This window comes from Nannobrachium achirus, assembly GCF_963921795.1.
Source record: "Nannobrachium achirus genome assembly, chromosome: 10".
In the NCBI taxonomy this organism is placed as follows: Eukaryota; Metazoa; Chordata; class Actinopteri; order Myctophiformes; family Myctophidae; genus Nannobrachium; species Nannobrachium achirus.
The window spans coordinates 40,626,860-40,647,599 of record NC_137819.1 but is presented as its reverse complement, the minus strand read 5'-3'; the positions used below and the strand labels follow the sequence as shown (position 1 = coordinate 40,647,599).

Sequence of the window (20,740 nt, the reverse complement as noted above, 5' to 3'; positions counted from 1 at the left end):
CTCTCGCAAAACTGTCGCTTTTGTGCTTGTTTCACACGCACTCTCACCTGAGACGAGAGCTATGGTTTGTCATCATCATCACCTTTTTCTTGACACGCAGGACTGTGATTTGACACGGTTGAAGGCAGGCGTAGATCGCCATGGCTGTCACAATTACACGTTTAAGTTGACGATTCATTGTCACGTAAATAATTGCGATTGACGATTTAATTGTGTATTTTGGCATTTAACATTGGAACATAATCATGAATTAAACGTAATTCTGTTTGCCTTTTTATATTAGGCTTTGTAATAAAAGATTTCACAGGGCAGATATGACAAATGACTTAACTGTACAAAAAAAGTGCTGACATATTTAATAATTTTATACAAAAGAAAAACGCAGAAATAGTTGATCTATAAGCTTACGTGTCACTTTACCATGATTTCTTTTTAGTAGATCAAATCTTAGTAATTTGACAATTATTTGGGGCCCACTTGCAATATCCTCAACACAAAACACAATTAAATTGTTAATTGCAATTATTTGAGTGACAATTAATCGTTGTGTAAAATGTCGTAATCGTGACAGCCCTACTCTGGTCTCTGTCTCTCTCTCCCTTCAGTCTTCGTTATCAGAACTCATCTTATGTGTCCGTACTCGTCCTGTCCTGCTTGTCTTCCTCTCTGCTTATAGTCTATTTCTGTTGTCCTTCTTAGGGATGGGACGATATGAATATTTCATATTTCATATCACGATTATTGTGACAAAATAAATCGCGTTTTACGATATTATCACGATAATCAAAATCCATTGTCCTGGGGCGGAACATTTGCCAAAAAATAGCAGATCTACAAGCTCACAATGCGTGACACGTTGTGAGCTTGTAGATAGGCTATTTTTTGGCAAAGACATTAGATAAAGAGTGAAAAAATTACTGTATCAAGTACCTATATTATAAGTAACTTTTACATTATAGAGGGTTTAAGTGGTACCAGATATGCAGCTCGGCAAATAAAAGTGCAAGACGGAGGACAATATCACAATAAATAAAATCTCCACGATATGATTATCATGAGTATTTTTTATCACAATAATATCACGTATCGTCCCATCCCTACTCTCCCCATCAGAAAACTGTCAGTACTCTGACTGTAAAAAATCCCCAGTGTGGCCACTGGAATTACTGTAAATGAATGACCACTCCAGACTTTTTTCAGACTTTGTTGTGTTCATCACTTAAAAGAAAAAGGAACAATACTAACAGTTTGTTTATCCGTTTTGAATGATTGATTGAATACTTTATTTAATCAGAAATGTAAACGGCACGTGTTACAGCAAGACATTACTTTAAGGCTAAAAGGATAACACGAAAAAGTCCTGGGTACTTGTGTCCATTGTGGTCCTACAGTATGTATTCAATTAATCAACACAGCATAAAAAATAACATGTAATAAATAATACATGTCTTCTACAAATACCAACATTTTGGGCCCTCTTTTTATGGTGCCTTACCCCTTAAGGCTCTTTTCCACCGGCAGCGATAACGATGACGATAACGATTTAAAAAAGTGGGTTTTCAATTGAAGTGGATCGGCAGCATCCACCCAACACCGATAAAGACAACGATAGCCGACAACTACATCGTTAGGATCAACAACGATGTGGTTAAGATCACAGTGATATGGAACTGGGTGTCTGACAAACAGCTCGTGACGCGCTCTGCGCGAGCAGCTGTTAATTGGTGCCTCTTCACATTGATGTCCGATAACTTTATCGGACATTAATGTGAAGGCATAATTATCGCTGTGATATTTTATGGCTATCGTCATCGTTATCGCTGCTGGTGGAAAAGGGCCTTTATTCCTAAACTTATTGTCTCCACCAGCCGAAATCCTAATTGGCTAACATTGGCTTCCAAAGTTTGCAGGATTGGTCCATTTTTAACAAAATGACTTAAATCATGAACGCAGCTTGTGATTACAGAGAAAATAGGGCCCTATATGTACAAAGGAGTGGCAGTGACTGACACCCCCCCCCCCCCCTCTCTATCTCTCCTGGAGTTTCCCGCTTGCTCCACCTCTTCACCTCCTCTCTCTGTACACCTCCTCCCCACTCTTCCTCCTCCTCCCCCACTCTTCCTCCATCTGTCTGTCATTTCTGATCATCTCCCCCCTCCCTCCCCCCGCTCTCTGCCTCTCAACCAGTCACCCTTCATGTCTGTCACCCTTCACTCTGCGACACCCTCCTCCCCCCCCCCCCCCATCTCCCTCTGCCTCAGTGGTGTCACTTTCCACTCTCTGGCTTTTACAAGAAAGTGGCCCTGGCTGTGAATTCAAAGTTTTACTTGAGAGTAGGGATGGGACGATATGCGATATTATCGTTTATCGTGATAACAAAACACACACGATAATCGTATCGTGGAGATTCAATTTATCGTGATATCGTCCTCCATCATGCACTGGGATCAATTCACCTTTTATTTACCGAGCTGTATATCCGGTACCATTTTTAAACCAAAATAATATACGTACTGGATAGTCTTTTTTCACTCTCTATCAAATGTCTTTGCCAAAAAATAGCCAATCTACAAGCTCACAACGCGTCGCAACGCATTCTGAGCTTGTAGATCTGCTATTTTTTGCCAAATGTTCCGCCCCAGGATAATGGATTTTGATTATCGCGATATCATAAATCGCGATTTATTTTGTCACAATAATCGTGATCTGACATTTTCATATCGTCCCATCCCTACTTGAGAGTAAAAGTACAAAAGTATTGGCAATAGTATAAACTTATATGCCGATATACAGTATATACTTGATGCCATCGCGACATGTTGTGAGCTGTTTTCGAATAGAATCATGATGATTGGAATGATTGGTTATTGTATGTTTTCTAATAATCCTATATTAAAATTGCCTAGATGATGGTGGGTCGACACATCAAGTGTGGATGTCACAATCTTAACGTACTGAATTGGCTGATTATACGATCGCATAATCGCATTTTTCTGGAGGGTCTAGTTTAGCGCTTCACATGGCCATGACGTGGTCACCTGACTGACCATTGTTCTGATCAGCGCAATTTATGACTCGATTTGAAAGTGTGAAAATCTAGCAATCTAAATCTGTAACTTAAAGTAACTAAAGCTGTCGTGTACTGTAGTGTGTTGTAGTGGAGTAAAAAATATATATACAAAATACAATATTTGCCTCTGAGATGAAGTGGATACGTAAAGAAAATATCAGATGGAAATAATCAAGTAAAAATATCCTCCAAATTGTAGTTAGTACAGTGCTTGAGTACCGGTACATGTACTCAGTTACTTTCCCTTCTCTTTCTCTCTCTCTCTCTCTCTCTCTCTCTCTCTCTCTCTCTCTCTCTCTCTCTCTCTCTCAACCACTGCTCCCTCAACACTTCCCTCAGGCTCTTCGACCCCCCCCCCCCTCCCCTTCCCCCTCCAATCTCTGTCCCAGTTTCTGTCTCTCCTCCATTCCACCCTCCATCGTTCCCTCTGTCCCTGACTGCCTCGTTCCCTCCTCACCCCTCTGTCCATGTGACCACCACGACCGCCGTGCATTTTTAACCACGTTTGTTCGTTCACGGTGACACACCATTCATTCCCGCCCGGGACGATGTGGGGAGGGGAGGGGGGGGGGGGGTGTTCCCGCTTGCTTACAAGAATGTGCAGCTTTTATGCCATGCATCTTTGATGAGCTGCTGCCAACCATGTTCCGGAAATGCTGCTCTGCACTGTTTTACTGTGTGTGTGTGTGTGTGTGTGTGTGTGTGTGTGTGTGTGTGTGCGTGTGCGCGCGCGCGAGTGCGTGCTTAATGTGAGCTTTTAAATGGGTTATTTCTTATTTAACCAATGACCAATATTAGCAATAGCTTGTGACTAAATACTAACTACATTGATGACTTACTACATTATATACTTACCGGTTGTGCGTGCGTGCGTGCGTGCGTGTGTGTGAATGTTAACTTTTGCATGGCTAGTATTATTTTCTGTCTCTATAGAGCATCGCAGCGGAAGTGGTTTACTACTGGTCCCACAAAAAAATCTCCCATTCATTTTCCCCATAGACTTTTACAAAAATATTTATAACAATTATGTTAAGCCTAGAACCAAGCCATCCAGGATTGCAGTGAATCATGATTGACCTTTGATCCCATGTGAAAACATATTTTAATGTTAAATTATTTGACATACTATATTTAATAACTACCCTTTGTTTAGCGATTTTGAAAATGTTCTTTTCATAGAAACAAAGGTTCTATTTCATACCTCCTAACCGCCAGAGGGCGGTGTATGAACACCGTGGATAAACATCACGCGCTTGCGCAGAGGTCGAATTCTAATAACAACATAGTCACCCGTGACCCTGTGTGCCTGTGCGTGAGCACGTACACTGCCTACATAGGCAGGACGCACACAAGGACCTCCCTCTTTCATCTTTTCGCCTAGAGCGCAGGTCGACACAGCAGATGCGTTGGAGTCTCGATAACCTAAACCTATATGGTACGGTGGGAGCTGCGGTTTTCGCCCTCCTAGAGACTATGTGGACTGCAAGGTTTACCCTGTTCAAGATGGGACTGAAAGCAGTACGGTAAGTAACGGCTGATGATAGCCAATTGCTAATATACTAGCGTCGAGAGTGGTTTTCGCTCCATAAAGCTAGTTGTATTGTATTGTGAGTTTGTGACCCACGTGTGTAGCACGTCTGCCGTTCACTATAGCGTCGATAGTGGTCTTCGCTACATAGCTATTGGTTAACCCTGCAAGGCAGCAGTGTGTTGGTGTATGGTTGTTTAGCGATAGCGCTATTAGCCTAACCAGCGTGGGTCTGCGGCTAACGTTGGCATAGAGAGCGGTGTTCGCTCCACAAGCTAACGTTAACGGTCGCTTGTTTACAGCGTTGCACAGCACACGGTGCTGGCATTTAAAAGCGTGTAGCATAGAGAGCGGTCTTCGCTCCACAAGCTAACGTTAGCTGTCGCTTGTTTACAGCGTTGCACAGCACACGGTGCTGGCATTTAAAAGCGTGTAGCATCAGAGAGCGGTGTTCGTTCCTTCGCTACAGTTAAAGCTGCTATAATCACCAGTCATGCAGAACGCATGTGCCCGGTGCGCCGCCGCTTTGGATATGGAGGATGGTCATGACTGGTGCCCGCGCTGTCTCGGCATTGACCATCTGAGGCAAGCCTTGACGACGGAGGCGTGCACGAATTGCAGCTGCATGGCCTTGGATGCGAGGAAGGCACGGCTGGCGACGGCTGAGGGCAGGGACATGCCTCCATCAGGCATGCCAGTCTTGAGCCCAGTGAGGGGGCTTTCTAAGAGCAAGCGCTCCCATAGTAAGGACGCATTGGCCAAGAAGGCAGGCGCCAAGAAGGGCCGTCGTGAAACGGCTGGTGGGGAAGGTGCAGGTGCGAAAAAGGTGCGTCAGGAGGACCAGCAACCCCCGTCGCACACGGTGGACTCACTGGCCGCTGAGTTTGCTCAGATTAAGGCCCTGCTCTATAACCTGCAGCCCCGTACCCCTACCACCGGTGCTACGCCATGCTAGGCAGCTGGGCCTGGACCATGCTGCAGCATGGGCTGCTGGTTTGGAGGACGTCCTGTCTATATCGGCCTCAGACTCTCTCTTCACAAATGAGGTTTCATATCATGAGGAGCCAGTTGGAGAGGCCCCTCGCTCTGAGTCGGGCTCACAGGGGTCAGGAGCAAGTACTGCTACTACTGCAACCAAGGAGGACCTTCAGCTTGCCCTGTCGCGGCTGGGCATTGAGGTCTCTACTGAAGGGCCCCAGCTTTCCAATGAATTCTTCAGGCATAGGCCGGATCCAGTTTTCTCTGTGCCGCCTTCGAGGGCTTTCATTGCGGAGCTGCAATCATGCTGGGCAGATTCCAGGTCTAATCGTCATCCATCGCAAGACCGCAGGGCCATGGGTGCCATGGCTGACGCGGCACAGTTTGGTTTGGACCATATGCCAGCGGTGGAGAATTCAATCGCTTCCCTGGTGGTGTCACCAGAGGAGGCCCTTAGTCAGGATCCTAAATGTCCACTGGCCCAATGCAGACTGACGGATGACTACATCACCAAGGCTTATGAGTCAGCAGCTCAGGTGGCGCGTGTGGGGAATTCGATGTCCCACCTTGTCCTGGCCCTGGACAAGTCTCTTGTGGCGGCGGGGGCGGATGCGGCAACACAGAGCCTGAGTGAGGCTTCACTCAGGGCCTTTGCCTACATGGCTAAGGACCTGGGAAGGGTTATGTCCACCTTGACCTTGGCTCGTCGCCAGGTCTGGCTTGCTCAGGCCCCTGTGTCAGCGCAGTGCAGGAAGAAGCTCTGCAAGCTGCCTGTTGCCCCAGGCCAGATTTTTGGGCCCTCAGCTCAAGAGGCCCTGGACCGCTGCCTTGAGGTGAAGAAGTACAGGCGTCAGTTCGCAGACTTGTGCCGGGAACCCGCACGGCAGTCAAGGCGCACGGGCACTCAACGCTCAGCATCTGGTGGTCAGAGCGCTTCATCATCGGCGGCTAGAGACTCTTCGTTTCGGCACGACCAGCCCCAACGAGCGCCCCCACAGCCCTCTTTTAGGGAGCCCAGAGGTAGGGCTCCCAGGCGTGGGGGCGGCCGATCATCCAAATCATTCAAGGGCCGGGGGAGTCGAGCGTGACTCCCCCGACCCGGGCCCCAGCCGGTTCACCCCAGAACATCTAAGCCGCTGGGAAGCCCTAACTTCGGACCCCTGGGTACTTTCCACCATATCCGGAGGATACAGGATTCAGTTCAGACGTCGGCCCCCAGCATTCACCGGGGTGAGGATGACCGTGGTCGACGATCCGCTGAGGTCTCAGGCCCTCAGACAGGAAATTACAGAGCTCCTAGTGAAGGATGCCATAGAGAGTGTACCTGGTTCAGCAAGGCTAAGAGGGTTCTACTCAAATTATTTTCTTATCCCAAAGAAGGATGGCACACTTCGGCCAATCCTCGATCTCAGGAATCTGAACCAATTCCTGAAGACTTTTCATTTCAAGATGTTGCGCCCAGTGGACGTTCTCCAAGCTGTGGCAGCAAAGGACTGGTTCACCAGTATAGATTTAAAAGATGCTTATTTTCACGTGCCAATAGCACCAGACCACAGACAGTTCCTCCGGTTCGCCTTCGAGGGTCAGGCATACCAGTTCCGGGTCCTTCCGTTTGGCCTCTCTCTCAGCCCCCGGGTCTTCACCAGGTTCGTAGCGGCGGCGCTGGCCCCGCTCCAGGACAGAGGGATGCGGATTCTCCCGTACCTCGACGATTGGCTGGTGTGCGCGTCGACTCGAGGACAGGTACTCAGCGACACATCGGCCCTCTTGAACCATGTGGCGCAACTGGGGCTCACAGTGAACCTCACCAAGAGCTCCTTGACTCCCAGTCAGGAAACTGTATTCATTGGAATCGCCCTCAACTCCGTTTCAATGATGGCCTGCCCCTCTCCACGGCGAGTGGACAGCATCCTGGAGCTTGTGTCTCATGTGCGGAGAAGCACCACGCTCGAGTATGGACTGCTCCTCAGGCTGCTGGGTTTACTGATATCGGTATCCAGGCTTGTACCTCTTGGGCTCCTGTCAGTGCGGCCTCTGCAGGTGTGGGTCAACGGCTTGGGCCTCGACCCCGTGTGGGATCAGGAGAGTCTGGTGACGATCTCCAGTCATCACCGTCGGTTGCTGGAGCCGTGGAGGAGAAGGGAGAGACTGTGCCGGGGCGTGCCCGTGGGGGCACTACCCTCCCGCCGGGAGTTGGTGGTGACGGACGCTTCCCTGTCAGGCTGGGGAGCCTTATGGGAGCACAGGGCAGTCAGAGGGTGCTGGGGCCCTCAGGAGAGGCGACTACACATAAATGTGCTGGAACTCCGGGCAGTGTACTTGGCCCTCAAATACTTCCTTCCTGCCTTGGAGGGGAGGCATGTCCTTGTCAAGTCGGACAACGTAGCAACGGTGTACCACGTGAACCATCAGGGTGGCATCAGATCCAAGGAGTGTCTGCTGGAGGCCCAGAGGCTCCTCAAGTGGGCTTTTCCTCGCCTTCGCAGTCTCCGGGCAGTGCACCTACCGGGAGTCTGCAACCAGGCAGCGGATTTGCTGTCCCGTCAGGATCCTCCACCGGGGGAGTGGAGATTGAACCCGGCCGTGGTCCAACGGATCTGGGAAAAGTACGGCAAGGCAGAGGTGGATCTCTTTGCCTCAAGCGAGTCAACGCACTGCCAGCAGTGGTTCTCCCTGTCGGATCCAGCCTGTCCATTGGGACAGGACGCGTTCGCTCACCCATGGCCGCCAGGCCTCTTATATGCGTTCCCTCCTTTGCCCATGCTCACGCTGACACTTCACAGGATAGCCACAGGCAGTCACACAGTGCTGCTGGTGGCTCCTTACTGGCCAGGGAGGATCTGGTTCCCCATGATCAGGCGGCTTCTCATTGGAACGCCTTGGCCCCTCCCGTCGAGGCAGGATCTCCTGTCACAGGTGCAGGGCCGCATTTGGCATCCCCAGCCAGATCGCCTTCAGCTCCATGTCTGGCCCCTGAGGGGCCAGGGTCTCTGCTAGAGTCCTGCGATGAGGCAGTTGTCCAGACCCTGCTCAACGCTCATGCGCCCTCAACAAGAGCGCTTTATGCAAACAGGTGGAAGCTGTTCTGCAAGTGGTGCGAGTCTCAACACGAGGATCCGGTCAGGTGCTCTGTGCAGAGACTGCTACTGTATCTTCAGACGTTGCTGGTCAAGGGGCTCTCGTCCTCTACTATGAAGGTGTATGTTGCTGCCATCTCAGCTCGGCATGTGCTGGTGGACGGTCGGACGCTGGGGTCTCATCCGCTGGTCAGTCGATTTCTGAAGGCAGTGCTCAGATTGCACCCCCCGCACGTGGCTAGAGTGCCCTCGTGGGACTTGCCTATGGTCCTGGAAGCCTTATGTTCTCCGCCGTTTGAGCCGCTGGAGCAGGCTGGTCTCAAGTGGCTGTCTGCTAAAACCGCCTTTCTCCTTGCCATCACGTCTGCCAAGCGAGTAGGGGAACTCCATGCCCTATCTGTCGCTATGGACTGTTTGAGGTGGTCCTCGGATGGCTCTGGGGTTACCATGTGGCCCAACCCCTCTTTCCTGCCGAAAAGGATTTCAGCCTTTCACGTCAACCAGCCTGTCACTCTGACAGCTTATGCTGCGCACCCAGGGGCGGAGGGGTCGAGTCATGATGTGCGATTGTGTCCCATTCGGGCCCTGAGGCAGTACATTGACAGCACGATGGCGTTTCGGAAGTCGGATGCTCTCTTCCTCTGCTATGGAGGGCACAGGAAGGGACATGCTCTGTCCAAGCAACGTCTTGCTCACTGGATCATTGATGCCGTTTTGCAGGCTTATGAGCGGAAGGGGCTGCCGGCTCCTCCAGTGAAGTGCCATTCCACCAGGAAGGTGTCCACCTCCTGGGCGGCACTGAAGGGCGTGCCACTGATGGATATCTGTGCGGCGGCAACATGGGCTTCCCCCTCTACGTTCGCCCGCTTCTACCGGGTGAATGTTGCTGCCCCTCGACTGGTCCAGATGGCTGTGTTGTCGGCCTCCTCGACCTGTAACTGATGGTTGGTGAGTGCAGGTTCCTCGTGACCATGTTGATATACGTTATCCACGGTGTTCATACACCGCCCTCTGGCGGTTAGGAGGTATGAAATAGAACGAGAGTTATGCATATAACTATGGTTCTATGAATACCGGATAACCGCCAGAGGTGTCTGTCACTCGGAATCCCAGACGAAAAGATTTTCACGAGGGAGGTCCTTGTGTGCGTCCTGCCTATGTAGGCAGTGTACGTGCTCACGCACAGGCACACAGGGTCACGGGTGACTATGTTGTTATTAGAATTCGACCTCTGCGCAAGCGCGTGATGTTTATCCACGGTGTTCATACACCGCCCTCTGGCGGTTATCCGGTATTCATAGAACCATAGTTATATGCATAACTCTCGTTTTATGGTCATGATTCACTGCAATCCTGGATGGCTTGGTTCTAGGCTTAACATAATTGTTATAAATATTTTCGTGAAAGTCATAAGGAAAATGAATGGGATATTTTGAGAAATAGGCGTACATTTTGTGGACCATTTTCCTGGTCCTCTCAAGAAAAACTGTTGTTTCACAATTCTTGTACAGATCTTTACAGTTGGGCTTACTTATCTTTAGGAATAGGAGATTCGGGTTGGGATTATGATTAGATATTTAGAGGTTAGGCTTAGGGGCTCGCGTTTGAGCAATGACTGATTTATACTTAATTATGCATTGATGTGGTGCCTCCTGAAATAGTCGACCTACAAGCTCATAATGCATCACAGCATGACGCGTTATGAGCTCCTTTCTTCGGCCCCAGTGTGTCAGGTGTAAATGTGTGTACGCAGGTACTTAGTCCAGGTGTGTCCACATGATGTGATTGGTTCTGAGAAGGCACTTAACCACGTCGTACACCCTTTATTACTTGGTTGACTGGAGTCCCTCAGGGCTCTAAACTAGTTTGTTTTCTGTTTTAGCTTGACGCTAAATATCTTCTCTGAAAATAGCAGATGACGATGTACAAGCTCATAGTCGTGTGAGCATTTCAAAGTTGAAATCACATCGCTAGGCAAAAGTATGCCAATGTATAGGTCGTTGCACACTGCTGTGTTTTTTCGTCCGAATATAGGAGCAAATGACAGAATACAGAAAATGTATTATTTTCCATCACAGTGGTGCGATGAGGTATAAATTAGGCCTAAACGTTTTAAAGTTGTGTGCTCTGTGTTCTTCTCTTGCCTCCAGGGGAAATAGATCGATGTCTGAAAAAAGTAGCGGAGGGGGTGGAGCAATTTGAGGACATCTGGCAGAAGGTAAGGAAGAAGACCTGGGGACGTTTGGGGACACAGGAAAGTTACTAAAATAATTGTTTAATAATGTTTCCCTATGTTGGGGCAAAAGTACAGCAGCAGACCCACAAGCTCACAATGCATCACGATACGACCCATCATGAGCTTGATGACCTGCTATCTTCGAAAAACACTTGTATTCAAATATTAAATAGGTCTTAAGTGGTTCAATTAAAGTACTCACACTCAAGCTGACTAGATGTTACAAAGCACTTGCATGCATGCTCCTCCCCTTACAGTTCACATTGCTGTCACCAGCATGCAGAATTTTGCAACTGCCGACGTGAGTCAGGACCCAACTCATATCGCCAGTTGCAAAATTCTGCAGCAAAGAATCAACATTTCTTAAAAAAGAAAAAAATCATTATTACGCAACATTCACACATACGTAGCTGTCGTTGTGGGTGTCGGTCGGGTGCATATTGTTTGTGTCTGAACCCGCCTGTTCCTTTTCTCCTGCCCCCCCCCACACAGCTTCACAATGCAGCCAACGCCAACCAGAAGGAGAAGTATGAAGCAGACCTCAAGAAAGAGATTAAAAAGCTACAGGTGAGGAGTGAGCGCTTTTCCACTGGGAGAATAGTTTATGTTTATGAGTTGAGATGGAATGAGTTGAGTTGGGAGGTTAAAAGTGGTGGTCCTCAAACTTATGTGCGTGAAAAAAAGAAGAAAAAAATATATATAAATGTATTTCAGAAAATGTCAAAAATAGCAGCTGTACAAGCTTGAAGTGACACACTGTGAGCTTGTAGATCTGCTATTTCTGAATAGCCAACATATACATTTAATAACGTGATTAAAACGATTGTGTTGCTAGTTTTGCTGGGGATCTCACCTCACTTACTTACTCACTAACCCATTCACTCAGAAAACCCTCAAACACACACACACACACACACACACACACACACACACACACACACACACACACACACACGCACACAGAAACATGACAATGTGTGTTTACTGATGTTAAGTGATGCAGTTGGTCTGGTAGGTTGTGTACACATGGTGTGCGCGCCAACATGCCAGTTGATGTGCCCTATATTCAATATCATAGCGGTCAGCTGAATGTTGGAGTGTTACCATGAACACCAAACTACCCCAAGCCAAGCTCTCTCACACACACACTCACACGCACACGCACACGCCATCCCTGACTGCACATGACCAGTCCCTGCATGCTGAGACCTTTTAACTTTCTCTTTCTCTCTCTCTCTCTCTCTCTCTCTCTCTCTCTCTCTCCCCCCTCTCATATCTGTCGGTGGTGTTCTTGTACTTCCTGTCGCTCCCCAGCGTCTTCGAGATCAGATCAAGACGTGGGTGGCGTCCAACGAGATCAAAGACAAACGGCAGCTAGTAGAGAACCGCAAACTCATCGAGACGGTGAGTGGACACAAAAACACACGTTGGCACGTTTGTGATCGAGTTCCTCCTCCCAGGTGACTTGTTGATGACCATGATGACTCCGCAGGTTGGGTCTCTCAGTGGTCCTCACTCACACCGCGGCACTCTCATCTAAAACTATTTTGTGCCAGGGAACTCTCATGAACACACTTTTGCAGACAGAAGTGCCACTGACCGGCTGTGAAGGTGACTTGTAGGGATGGGACGATACGCGATATTATCGCTTATCGTGATAAAAAACACTCACGATAATCGTACTGCGGAGATTTAATTTATCGTGATATCGTCCTCCGTCATGCACTGGGATCAATTCACCTTTCATTTGCCCAAGCTGCATATCCGGTACCACTTAAACCCTCTATTGGTAAAATGTACAACGTGACGCGTTGTGATCGTGATGATATCGGAAATCGCGATTTATTTTGTCACAATAATCGTGATATGACATTTTCATATCGTCCCATCCCTAGTTGGGTCTCTCAGTGGTCCTCACTCACACCGCGGCACTCTCATCTAAAACTATTTTGTGCCAGGGAACTCTCATGAAAACACTTTTGCCGACAGAAGTGCCACTGAGCGGCTGTGAAGGTGACTTGTGCCTCTTGCTCCCGCTAGTCCCAGTGCTCTCTGGCCCCTTTTCTGCCTGGGTTGAACCGGACTGTTTAGCGTGTTTCTATTTCCACTGAAAATGTATTGGTTCCGAACTCTAAAACTGGAACCAAAAATACTTGTTATTTCTTGCCCTGAACTGGAAACCAAAGTGGGTGTGTTATCGTTCTACAGGTTGGAAGATGCGATATAAACAAAAGAAAGCAAAAAAAAAAAAATCATCTTATAAAAAAGGGAAACTGTAAGTGTCATTGACAATTGAATTTCCCCCTGAAATGCACACTTGGACCGGTCATATTCACATTGCTGGCCAGACCTGGGGCAACTGGGGATCTTGCTCCGTAGGCAGGCTCTCTAAACATTCAGCTATGCCAGCCCCAATTACAATCTAAAAAATCTCTTTGAAGGTCCAAGATGCCAAGTCTCCATAGACTTCCATGTAATTCATAGTGCACGGATCATGCACGCCCATGCCTAGATCATGCACCACGTGTGTGCACGCTGTTCACAGCTTTCAAACCAAAAAATCCGCTTGGAAATCCGTTCAGGCATTCATGATATAGCAGCCATTATGTTTTCTTCAAATGTAAACAAACATGGCTGCCATGTTTGAAAGATGGGGTTGGTATGGGGGTTAAACATGCAATTTCGCGATCGCGATCATGCCTATTACATTTCTGGAGGTCCAAAAAACTTTTTTTTAACGACCCAAACTCGGGGAAACTCGGGGTTGGCACAGGTATGGTACCTATACAAACTCGGGGAAACTCAGGATTGGCAACAGATGTGTTAAAACTGGTGGAAACGCGGTCCGGTTCACGTCTGCTTCTGTGAAGCCAGCATGTCTTCTGTCCCCCCGGTGAAAAAGTTAAAAAGCCTTTATTAAGGTGGCTATTTCATAATTGAATTGAGTTAAAAACTGACTGTGATAATCAGTGTTATATGTCATTGAATTATTGCAGCATTTGGTAACGCTTTCAGAGTTCCATACAGACCCATGATAAGGGTCCTGTTTTGGAGCCCTTGGTGGTCCCGGGAGCCCATGTTGAGAAACGTTGATATAGGGCTAAGCACCCCCCCTCCTCCCCACCAAGCCCACACAGCACATGTTGATTATGGCTCTCTCAGTCTCAGTGAAGCCAGTAGGGCTGATAGTAGAGTATCAAGCCGATTCAGGCTCCATCCACTAAACAAGACACCTGTTCTTTTAGCGTAGTTCCCAAGTTCCCTGAGGTCACACAGTCCCCACAGAAACACTTTGATGAGCGCTATTGAAATCTCTTTCCATGCCAGGCAGCCACCTGGCGCTCTGCTCTCATCCTGATGAGCGGCTTTCATTCCCCGCTCCGCCATTCAACTTGTGTTTTTCTCTTCCCTCACAGGAGGGTTTTGTGGTTGACCTGAAATGAAACGTTTCGTCGCTGTCGGGTAGAAACCTCTTATCTCCCATATTTTAACTTTTTGTGTGTTTTTTTTCTTTCTTTTCGTAAATGATCACCCTACTTAGCATACTACAGAGTCACATAAAAGCATCAAACGCATCAGATCCGCAAGCTCGAAACGTGCTGTGAAGCGACACGTTTTGATCTGCCTTTTGATGCCTTTGTGAATTTGAATCCTGAGGGTTTTGGACACATGAGGTTTCCACCCAACGGGGACGGTTTGCTTTACAAGCCACGCACAGAAAGCATTGCAGGAAGTGGTGCTGGCTTGGGAATAGCTGGGCAACGGCATGTAATGCAGGGCAGGGGCCCGGGCAAGCTGTCATGTTGCCTGCACTCACTCACTCAATCCCCAATGAAGACACGTGTTCATTATTTTGTTAGACGTGATTCTAACGATTTTCTTTATTCCAATGATTTCTCATATTTGTATTCATCTACCAATCGTTGTGATTTTCTTTTGATTGAGTTGATTAGTCTCATGTGGTTAATCACTTAACTTAACCCATTTAGGCCTAAAATTATTGAATGCTTTAACTATTGAAAAATAGCAGATATACAAGCTCACAGCGCGGCACAGAGTGCCGCGCTGCGGGTTTGTAGATCTGCTATTTTTGAAAAATACGAAAATTTGTGCAAATCTTTGAATATCTCATTTTTAAAGTGAAGATTTGTAACTCAAATATTTGCTTCTGGGGGGTCCCTGATACAAAATATTTTGAGACGGGGGTCGGCGGCCAAATACATATAATTCTAGGGTTCCTTGACATGAAAGAGTTTGAGCACCACTGACGTAGAGAAACATGCGTTTAAAAAAAAAAAAAAAAAGGATTTAGAAGACATTTATAGAATCGGGTACAAATTGGGTCCAAATTCAAATGTTTGCGATTTTTCAAAAATTGCAGACCTACAAGCTCGCAGCGTGGCACTCTGTGCCGCAATGTGAGCTTGTAGATCTGCTATTTTTCAATAGTTGAAGCATAAAATAATAATACACAATAATGTGTGTACCCGTTCTGAATTTAAAGGACCACTTCACCCGTTTTCAGCCTACAGTTTCTTCATGTGATTGTTCCTCAATAATGCTCATTATAATATGGTACCATTTTCGTCTACACGTTCTGTGTCTCAGAGGAGGGCTGTGGACACTTCAGGAACCCACCCGCCTACCAGCGACATCATCGATGGGGAATCCAAGCTAATATAAACCGCAGGCTTTTTTTTTCCTGGAAAGTTAGCTTGCTATAATGTAATAATGTATTGTTGCGTCAATAAAAATCTGAAAACAAAAAATGTAATTCTTCCTAATGATGATGTCACTGGTAGGCGGATTTCTGAAGTGTCCACAGCCGCCCTCTGAGACAGAATAGGAAAAAAGGTACCATTTTATCACTGTTAGTCACGGATATCAGTGGGTGCAGTCAATGAGGTTTATATATAGGGTTTAAGTGGTCAGCCATTCGACACGGTGTCCCTATGTTATGCATGCCCTTACAGGCGAATATTTTTCCAAAACACCTGAAATAGGCTGAAGCTATTTTTGCTGCACGACACCATTACGCAAGAAAGCATAAAATAGCGCTTAAGTGGTTTAATAAAGATGTTGATTGGTGCATATATCGTCGGGATGTTGGGAGGAAACCTCTTACCTGTCCAAAACTGTTACTTTTGAGAATTCAAATAAAAAGAATGGCAAAAGTAGCAGATCGACAAGCTTGAAACGCGTCGCTTCGCGTCGCGTTTCGAGCCGCGTTTCGAGCTCGTCTATCTGCTACTTTTGTGTGACACTGTACTGTAGTAGTATTATCCAAGTAGGGCATTCATTTATGAACAGTTTAAATATCCACCTGTTTCCTCCAGAATTCACTGTAGAATTATTTGTGGGACACATCCGGTTAACACAAGCTCACGTCGCGTCAGATCACACTCGGCTGCGACGCCGGAAATGCTGCACGCCTGGGATGTTGGAAACAGGTGGATAGAGATGAGCGGTTTCTGCCTGACAGCAGCGATATGTAGAGTACCTTACATCTCCTCTGCTCTCCTCTCTCACACACACACACACACACACACACACACACACAGCGCACACACACACGTCTGAACGTCTTATATGACCCACGTGTGGGTGTGGGTCCTGACCCTCTGTTTTAGAAACCGCACTGTCATTTCCTCTGCTCCCCTGGCCTCACCACCACACAGTAATCACCATGGGTATCCTCTCCCCGGTCTCCTGTCCAATCAGACGGCACCGTGAGGAGCGCAGGTTGCTATGCCATGTCATCTGCAGCAGTTGGTTACATCCTGTAAAGCTGTGGCCTCACTGCAGTGTTTCCAAAACTATGGCTAAATATCAAACTTTTGACACCTCCCTTAGTCCCTTCCTATTTGTATTTAACCCATTTAGGCCTAGAATTATTGAATGCTTTAACCAGTGAAAAATAGCAGATCTACAAGCTCGCAGCGCGGCACTCTTGTAGATATGCTATTTTTTGAAAAAGTCGTGAAAATGTGTGCAAATCTTTGAATATATGTGCTTTCAATTCAAAGCGAACGTTTGTAACTCAAATTTTGCTTCTGGGTGGTCCCTAGAACTAAATATATTGAGATGGTGGTCCGTGGCCAAATACATATCATTTTGGGGGCTCTTGACATGAAAAGGTTTGAGAACCACTGTCATGGTAGTCTTTCAAGAACAGACTAACTGAGCTGCAGTTAAGTGAAAAGGACCTTTTCTTTGACGATGGCTGGCCAGATTGCTGACATAGAAATATAGTTTTTTTTTTTTAAACCTAGAAGGATTAAAAAGACACTTATAGAATCGGGTAAAAATTTAAATTTTCACGGTTTTCCAAAAATAGCAGATCTACAAGCTCGCAATATCTGCTATTTTTCAATAGTTAAAGCATAAAATAATGATACACTATAATGTGTACCCGTTCTGAATGGGTTAATTAATATTTCAAAGTCTTTAAAAAAGAATAAAAAAATCTATGTTACCCCAATGTTGAAACATAATTCATTCTTAAAAAAAACTAAAGAAAGAAAAGTAAAGGCCAGACGGCACCAATGCAACGCCTCAGATAAAATAGTCGATCTGCAAGTTCACAATGCATCGCAAACGGGTTGCGTTGCTATTTTCACCATTACTGAAATGACTGGTTTCAGGTGGTTAATTCATAGGGTATTTCTGTTCGTCTGGGTTCCCGGGAGACACCAAATGGATCTTTTATTTAGCTGTGGCAGAGAGGCCTCTACGGGGCAGGCCCAGCGCCAGCCCCCCCCCCCCCCCCTGCTCTGCACAGATAAACTTATCCACAGAGCAGTGGTTCTTCTAAAACCTTTTCATGTCAAGGAAGGACCCCTGCAATTAATATGTATGACTGACTTCCAGATAGGGGTGGGCGATATGGAAAAATACAATATCACGATATTTCCCCAAGCTGTATCACGATACACGATTTTATCACGATTTTTTAAATTGGTGGGTTTGTATGAGGTTAAAGTGGGTATATTGCTTTTGTTGCTATTTAAACAAATTTCACTGGGGACCCCCTGGAGCTTCTTCAGTGACCCCTGTGGGTCCCCAGCCTCCACAGTGGTTCTCAAAGTGCAACATATGCTTATCAGAAAACTGTTAGGATTTAGAAGATTTATTTTTTTATTTTATTTTTTTAATCAGCCTCAGTACAGGTCTTAATGGGTCCAGTACTTGAGTAAATGTACTTCGTTACTTTCCACCACCGGCCTGCATCATGCACACATCCTATTTGACCTGGCGTGGCCTCCTGTCAGCCGGTGTGGCCTATCAATCTTTAAACAGCATCAAGCTGAATACACCACACACTTTCACACATAACACCACCTGCCATCTTTGTCACCACGTCTGCATATCTGTCTGTCAGCGCTTGCATTTCCAATTGTCCAGTGATCTGATGATGACTCCAGGGAAAGTCAAGAATATCAAATAACAATTGTGCGAACCCAATTGTGCTTAAAATTAAGAGTGACGTTATATGCCGTCTTTTGAAGAATGCTTAGTTTAAAACACTTGAAAACACGTTAAATATGAAATGTCTGTCTACACATGGATTAAAGTACTGATTTCAGTTATTGTTATAACATTAAAGAGTCTTAGATGGATCAAACCAGCCTTAAGAATACATATTACAATTGCTTAAATTGTATATGATGTTCAGAAGCATCTTCCATGAAAGCAAAATGGTCTCGAAAATGTCACCTCGCTTATAGCCGGCAAAGATGGCCTTGGACCACAGTCTTCCTGGCATTTCGAGTCTTCTCCAGGCGTGAGAACCTGCACTGGGACCGAAAAAGAAAAAGAATCGTGACATTAAATCAATTTGCAATTTCTTCAACTGGTTGGCTGTATGTAGAACGTTTGTAAAAAAGATAGGACTTGGTCAACAAATAACAAAGAAAAAAACTAAGATTTTCACTCGTGAAATATGAAATATGTTTATTTATTTATTTTCCTTCTCCGCAGCAAATGGAGCGGTTTAAGATCGTGGAGAGGGAGACGAAGACCAAGGCGTACTCTAAAGAAGGGCTGGGTCTTGCACAGAAGGTCGACCCCGCCCAGCGCGAGAAAGAGGAGGTCGGGATGTGGCTAACGGTGAGCGATCATGGAACATATTCCACTGTCCAATCCAACAAATAGATGTCTGAAATGTTCAAGTTCATGACGATTGCTGAGCTTGTAGACTTTTTCTTTTTTACTTGGGGGGACCGACGTACCGTGCTGTTTAAATGTGTTATTTTTTGGGAGTTTGAATTCTTGGCAGGGATCATCAATATGTCCGTACACAGACAAGTGTGTGTGTTTTTTCTTTTTAAGATATTTTTTGGGTCTTTTTCTACCTTCATTGATAGATACACAGTAGGCTGACAGGAAACGGGGAGAGAGATGGGGGGGTGACACGCAGCAAAGGTCGTCAGGATCGGGAATCTAACCTGCGACGCTGCAGGCTGGTCTGGATTACCAGCCTAGGTGCCTGGACCATTACCCTGTGGCCCAGGCCTACAGACAAATGTGTCCTTAGCAAATTTTAGATTTTCTGCTTTACACACCATTACACTGAACCGAATTACTGATTCTCCAGGTTTTCATGAGTGTTTTTATCACGATGAACTATAATATCGCTTATCGTCCCATCCCTAGTTATGGTCCTCCAGGGCTATCTGTTTATGGTAATATTATCGACGCTAGGGCTGTCACAGTTTTTACATAATCGTCTAATCGCAATTATTTGACATAATCGCAATTATTTTGTGATAATCGTCAAAAATTGTTTACATGTTGAAAAATGTTCAGTATAAGTTCAAACATTTAAAAAATAGTGGAAATAGCCGTTCTACAAGCTCACAACGCGTCGCATCGCGAGCTTGTAGATCTGCTATTTCCACTATCAATGTTCTTTTTAAAGTGTAAAGTTGTCAAATATGTCCTTCATTTCTTTGTATATTTAGGTTATGTGTCATATCTGCCATGTGCAACTTCAAAGCATACAAGCCAAACAGAAATGCAATTGTCAAAGACAAAAACACAATTAAATCGTTAACCGCAATTATTTGAGAGACAATTAATCGTCATGTAAAATGTCATAATCGTGACAACCCTATCGTCCGCTCATTTTGGTTGTCCACCAAAAGCCAACGTGGCGACGCCGACGACCCCCCTGACTACACTGGTCTTATGTAAATGTGGCGTATGGCGAAAACATGTGCGGAACCCGAGGAGGAGGCCGGCAGCGCATGATGCGTCTCAGGTGTGCGGTTTTAACAATGCTTTGTTTTGTCTCTGTTCTTCCTCTTCCACATGCAGAACACAATAGACACGTTGAACATGCAGGTGGACCAGTTTGAGAGCGAGGTGGAGTCGCTGTCTGTCCAAACGCGGAAAAAGAAAGGGGACAAGGAGGTCAGTGTGCCCGAACCCGTTGCATCACCATTACAAGCATTTAACCCATTATTTTATGCTTTAACTATTGAAAAATAGCAGATATACAAGCTCACAGCGCGGCACCGAGTGCCGCGCTGCGAGCTTGTAGATCTGCTATTTTTGAAAAATTGTGAAAATGTGTGCAAGAAACCTATGTTTCCATCTCAGTGGTGCTCAAACTTTTTCATGGCAAGGACCTCCAAGATGATATGTATTTGGCCACGGACCCCCATCTCAAAATATTTAGTTCCAGGGACCCCCAGAAGCAAAATTTTAGTTACAAATGTCCGCTTAAAAAATACATATATTCAAAGATTTGCACACAATTTCACGACTTTTAAAAAATAGCAGATCTACAAGCTCGCAGCGCGGCACTCAGTGCCGCGCTGTGAGCTTGTATATCTGCTATTTTTCAA

At 46.2% G+C, this 20,740-nt stretch overlaps 1 protein-coding gene across 1 annotated transcript in view; it reads left to right on the top strand.

The window, feature by feature from the left end:
* The window catches only part of LOC308292187 (CCR4-NOT transcription complex subunit 3-like), a 63,421-nt gene that overhangs the window by 8,530 nt on the left and 34,151 nt on the right, over positions 1 to 20,740 (top strand). The window contains exons 3-7 of the mRNA XM_080734476.1: positions 10,804 to 10,871; positions 11,382 to 11,456; positions 12,204 to 12,293; positions 18,870 to 18,998; positions 20,208 to 20,303. Coding sequence (XP_080590602.1) covers positions 10,804 to 10,871; positions 11,382 to 11,456; positions 12,204 to 12,293; positions 18,870 to 18,998; positions 20,208 to 20,303 — 458 coding nt within the window. The remainder of the gene's footprint in view (positions 1 to 10,803; positions 10,872 to 11,381; positions 11,457 to 12,203; positions 12,294 to 18,869; positions 18,999 to 20,207; positions 20,304 to 20,740) is intronic.